Raw genomic sequence first — 6,165 nt, 5'->3', positions numbered from 1 at the left:
CGCGAAAGTTTTTGGCCTTTGTATGGAGGTTTGGCCAACTTTGACAACCTGACCCACAGAAAAAAACTTCCACGTAAAAAAAATTAAACCTAGTTTTTCCTGATCAGATCACGATACCTCATTTGCCCTAGAAAGGATCCCCACTATTTTTGTAACATTTTGTTACTTGTATAAAATATTTGGGAACATTTTGTAACTATACGACTTTTAAAGTAGAATAATTTTTTGAAGATAACATAATAGTTTAACATGAAACTTAGGTTTTTAAACTTTTATGTCAAAATAATACATCAATATTCTTTCGTCAGTTTAATAAAACAGTCAAATTGAAAAATGCAATCTTAAGACAAATGACGTTTGATCCACTCGGAATAGCTGGCCACTCTCATGTAGACGGTGCCGAATGGTCCAGCACATTGCTTCTGTCGACGGTAGGACACCAAACCAACCAGCACGTTGTTGTAAACTAAGGGACCTCCACTATCACCCTGTAAATAGGAACCAAATTACAATAAGTTTTAAACAAAAAAATCATTTTTGGTACAAGCTTTTATCGCTGACTGTAATAATAGTAATGATAGTGATAGTCGTGTCAATGAACGATCTCACAGCGAAGAGTCTCGACCAACACCTAGAGAGGCTCTCGCTGGGTGGCTGGATCAAGGGTCAGATGCAGAAGGCGGTAATCTTGGACACGGCGCGTCGGTTCCTCTCTCTGCGGCCCTGACCACCGGCAGCTTGGGCCCTGCCCCGCTGCTGGCGGCACCCTAGGTTAGGTTTTTTATAATATGTTTAAACGTATTTTGTATAACTTTTTGTATTTTACTTTTATATTCATATTATAAAAACCTTTTATAACCCTGTGGAAACAGGCAACTATGACTCATCGAGACAATTCTACTAACCCCAAAAATAATTATTTTGCCATATTTTATCAGAGGGTTGCCATAGCCACTTCCTGGCTCCATCACCAAATCAACTCCATGTCATCATAATTGTCATACGATCTACATATTATGTAGGCATTTCAAAATTACAATCAATTAAAGTCCCTGACTGAACAAAAATGTGTATGCACAGGAGAGTGCTAAGCAATACTGGAATCACTATAAATGTGCCATTATTCAAGAGTTCACTTGGTTTATCTAGGACCCATCATCAGAACCTGACGTGACACATCACCGCGAAGCTAAAACTAAAAACGGTAGAAATTATGGCACGTGTTGTCTTACATTGCAAGTTCCTTGCCCTTGCGAGCCGGTGCAGATCACGGTGTCCATGGGACAGTACCATTCTAGCATGATCTGTACTGTCACTTAGCGGAGAGTTGTAGCTGCCGCAGACTGTTTAAACACAGACATATTAAAAAAGACTGTTGTCTTACATTGCAAATTCTCTAGCCTTACGAGCTGGCGCGAATCACGGTGTCCATGGGGCAGTATCATTCTAGCAAGATTTGAACTGTCACTTGGCGGAGAGTCGTTGCTGCCGAAGACTGTTTAAACAAACATATTAAAGAAGAGTGTTGTCTTACATTGCAAGTTCCCTGCCCTTGCGAGCCGGCGCAGATCACGGTGTCCATGGGGCAGTACGATTCTGGCAAGATCTGTACTGATACTTGGCGGAGAGTTGTAGCTGCCGAAGACTGTTTAAACACATACATTTTTACTTTTTTTTAAACTCCCGTGTCATTCTATATATTCAATTTATTTAAAATGGTGAATAGCCCCCGAGCTCAAAACAAATAAAAATTAAAGTGAATAAGGTATCTACAGTCATACTACAGCGGCTGCTTTGTCGCAGCAAATCGTGATAAAGAGTAGAAGAAAAAAATATTTGCCATGAAATTTTTTTGGCTTTTTTTTTGCTTCAAAAACCTTCCGTCTACTTTTTTCTATTCAGATTTTGATAAAGAATACACCCTTTAATTGATTCCCACTATTTTTGTTACATCCTGTAAATATACCTCAGTTTCAGTTTCTCCCCACCCGGTCACATTAACTAGAGTAAAAGAATCCAGCTCAAATCCATCCTCAGGCAGCTGTACCGGGGCCATCTTAGGCCCAAACTGTATAGATTTCACCAGCTTCAACAGACAAATGTCGTTGAATAGTAAGGAGTTGTCGTAAGAGTCGCGAGTGATTCTCACATCCACGGCCATGAAGTCTCCTTGGTCTAAATGGTTTGATCCAACAGCGACTTGGACTGAGTAGAAATCCCTGTAATATTTGTGTAAACGTTAAATATGTATATGTGAAATAGATACATAAATTAGTTAGTAAGTATTTTACATTTTTTATGTCCTTTGATTTTTAGTTTAATAACAAGCAAAAGATTTAGAAACTTTGAACTGTTTAGAAAATTTGTGTGTTTAGAGCTCCGCACAAAACTGTTTGCGGAACTCCTGAGTTCACTTCGGTCTTGCGTTGAATCAGCGCGGAATCAGTTGAATGCGTTTTTCTGAAAGACCGTTTGACGTAAATACCTATACCTTAATTTGGGGGGAAATTTAGGAGGTTGAGAGGGGTAGGCTGAATTAAAAACAACTCTTTTTCCTTAAAATGTGGCTTGTCACTCGCGCCTCAAAAAAGTGTCCATTGAATCCGCATTAACCGAATAAGCGAATTAGTTTGGACGATGGAACATACTAGATTATAATCATAACAGGATAGGATAGTCTTTTATTATGTAGATATTGTCGTTTTAATGTAATTATTTGACAAATAATAATTATTTGGTTAAAATTTTAAGAAGTTTCTTGACTTTCTGATATTTAAATGTTATTTTAGAAACACTATATTAGGTCTAGGTACTTTTTAATAATTTTTTATTTCATTTTTAACGATCTTACTTTGATTTTTTTTTGGTATGCTTTCAAATCCAATCCAATTTCAAATACTTACACGGCACAATGAGCAGCAGTCAAAACGAATTTTTCGTGAATGATGGAACCTCCACACTTAAATCTGAATACCCAATACAAGAATGTGCTGGCGTATATTCCCACCATATAGGGGGCTTCTTCGATACTAATTTCGTGTCCACCGTAAATACCATAATTATCTCCGGTATTTGCTTGTAAACCTGAAAATATACAAACAGACTCTCTTAGTCCGCACTAAAGAGAATTGTGTTCGCACTGACTTGGCATTTAAAATAGTGACAACATATGGCCTTTCTGTACTTTACTTTTAACTTGGCGAGCGCCTTAGCGTGATCAGACTTTAGAGTCCGTCTAAATTAACTTGGCGAGCGCCTTAGCGTGATCAGACTTTAGAGTCCGTCTAAATTAACTTGGCGAGCGCCTTAGCGTGATCAGACTTTAGAGTCCGTCTAAATTAACTTGGAACGACCACCGACTTAAATACTGACTTGCAAGCTCGGCTGGATTTCACTTTCCCATACAAAAGGAGTTTCGTTCTAATTTTCAAACTACGTGTTGGATTGTAATGAAACCTTGCACATACAATGATATGAGGTATATCTAGTCCAGTAGGGCTAAGATGGTCGGCTCTTTATCATTTGTCACCATACCTGTCACGTTCTAACAAGTATGTAAGCGCGAAAGTGACGGGTATAGTGACAAGTGATAAAAATGGAACCATGCTGCCACTGCTGTAAGTAGTTTATATAGCTCTTGTTTATAAAACAAACGAATTAGAGCAAAAACAAGTTTTGTATGGAAAACTTTAATTCGCTGTAATTTTTTAACTATGGTATCTTAAGATTCTTAAGCTACATAGACTAATCACAGGCATAGATATACTTTATTCTATTGTAAGTATAACGTTTCAGAGCAATCTAGCTAGCCGTTTTAAATCGAGAGCGTAACTAAGTTTATATGGAGAACCGAACTTGCTGCGGACTCTTTTTAACAGCCTACCATGCTTATGCTCACCCCGTCGTCCGCTACGGCATATTGCTTTGAGCCTGGGGCAATAGTACAATTGTAAATAACCTGTTTATATATTAGTCATTATACCTATTGTAGGTAATTTACTTACCAAAACCCCATGCTGCTGGTAGTAACACACTTAAAACGATCACCCACAGCAAAGCCATCGCTATATTTGCGTAATAATAAATGCAATAACTGATTTTTGTTTTAATTACATTTGTAACTTAATTTATCATCTGATAACGGTAATTGAGTACTGAATGCCATTATTTTTATAATAATTATTTGTAAAAGTATATATGTAATCAGTAACAAACGCATCTGAAACCTCAGACGTCCAATCTGATATTATATCAATTAATATTTTTATTATTGATTTTAATTAAACCACTATGTACCTACAAATTAGTTATTAATAATTATTGAATCGTAATAATTGACTAGGTAATCGATTAAAAAAAAACTAGTAGTGAGTATTTTAAATGACGGCCATTAATTTTCAAATTTGTAGTCGTAATTATTACGATACTTACAATTAAAAATCGTATTTTTATAAGTACGAGTACATTATCTAGGTTTAACTAAAAATGCCTTCATAGGTTTTATCTTCTTCAAATATCGTAGAACCCAAAGGATTTTAGTTAACTTTTTTATTTTATTTTCATCGATGGCCAGTATTTTGCTCAAAGTATAAGCATTGGCGTCCAACGGCAATGCGGCCAGCCTTCTAGGCACGCTGCCCATCGGCAGCGACTTGGGAGACGTTTTTTATTTACTTTAAGTTTATTTGTAGTCTTTATTATTATTATTAAGTTTATTTTTTGGCAGATGACAATCAAAACTTACTAAATACTACCTACTCAGAACCATGGCGAACCGGAGTACTTACTATAGTTTGTTTTTTTAGCATTATAAAGAAGGTAAACGTATGTAGGTAACCTTGCCGTGTCTTTTTATTAAAAAACACGTATGAAAAGTAAGTCATAGCAAATATTTACATTATTTTGCTTACATAAGCAATATAAACTAATTTTATAGTTTAGTTTAGTTTAGTTTATTTATCTCTCAAAAATATAATTCAATAATTTTCAATAAAAAGGCACGTCAATATTGTTTACCTCTTTTCTCGTGCTAAAAAAAACGATCTTAAAACAAGATTTTGGACCCGGGTACGTCCTTGGACCCGGGTACGTCCTTAAACTACGTCCTAAAGAGAGGTATGGGCATTGTGAATGTCATCTCGCTTTGTGTGGTAGGGCACAGCGCAGCGGATATCATTCCAGATCTAGAGCAGAGCCCAACTGGGGCAGTACCTCCACCTTACAGAAAACAGCAGCCAAATAACACTAGTCCCTACTCATAGTGTTGTGTTCCTGCCGGTGAGTAAGGTTGCCAGAGCTCAACGAGGGGGGGCGGGTTTAAGGTCGGCAACGCGCATGTAACTACTCTGGAGTTGCTGGCGTACATAGGCTGCGGAGACTGCTTGCCATAGGGCGGGCCGTATGCTTGATTGCCACCGTTGTAGTATATATAAAAAAAAAGATGAATACAAGGATGATTTTTGTTTATTTTTTTAAGTACTAGTGAGTTTTAGTCGTCACTACTGATGATTTATCGTATTTGACCGACAACAAAACAACATAAAATTTAAAATTAATCAAGATTATCTACCCACTTCACAATGACTAACTATCTAACTATTGTGGCGCAGTGATCCAAAGAGGGTCCTGGCCTCCAAAAGGAGACTGTGACTGTGACTTGTGGGGACTTCACAATGAATGAAAATAATTTAATAATTAACCTCCCTGGAACTAAAACAAGAGAATTAAGTAAGGCTAATATTTAACCGAATGAGACTGCAGAACGGTTAATAGTAGATGAGGCCAAAATTACGACCCGCACTAATGAAGGTGCGCGCCGCTGTCAAATTTAGCTGCAAAGTTTAACTGTCATATTTTATGAACTTTACTAGCGAGGAGAGACGGCGCCGATATCAAGAAAAGAAGAAAGAAAGTTAGATAAGTGAATTATATGTGTCAGCATTACATAAGTATATTCTCGGTATAATGGTTAATGGTGGTAGTTGGTGGTGCCTTATGACATTAAGTTCGCCTTTTGTTTTCTTATGTGCAAAAAAGATTAAATAAAAAAAATCATTGAAATGTGTATTAAAAACAATAGACCAGCGGTTGAACAAAAATGGGTTTCGATAATATTAAAGTTTTTTCTTTTTTGATATGTCATTGGGAGTATGTTAAATAATACTT

General features: G+C 36.8%; 1 protein-coding gene across 1 annotated transcript; it reads right to left on the bottom strand.

Moving 5' to 3' along the window:
• Positions 1 to 294: 294 nt before the first annotated feature.
• On the bottom strand, positions 295 to 4,224 carry LOC133529233 (chymotrypsin-1-like). Its single transcript, XM_061866912.1, has 5 exons — positions 4,005 to 4,224; positions 2,904 to 3,084; positions 1,967 to 2,219; positions 1,535 to 1,645; positions 295 to 488 (listed from the first exon to the last, which is right to left on the bottom strand). The coding sequence occupies exons 1-5, from the start codon at positions 4,060 to 4,062 to the stop codon at positions 342 to 344; spliced, it is 750 nt and encodes a 249-aa protein (XP_061722896.1). The 5' UTR covers positions 4,063 to 4,224; the 3' UTR covers positions 295 to 341.
• Between the last annotated feature and the right edge of the window lie 1,941 nt (positions 4,225 to 6,165).

Source organism: Cydia pomonella, chromosome 20 (assembly GCF_033807575.1).
Source record: "Cydia pomonella isolate Wapato2018A chromosome 20, ilCydPomo1, whole genome shotgun sequence".
NCBI lineage: Eukaryota > Metazoa > Arthropoda > Insecta > Lepidoptera > Tortricidae > Cydia > Cydia pomonella.
This window is presented reverse-complemented; position numbering and strand designations above follow the sequence as displayed.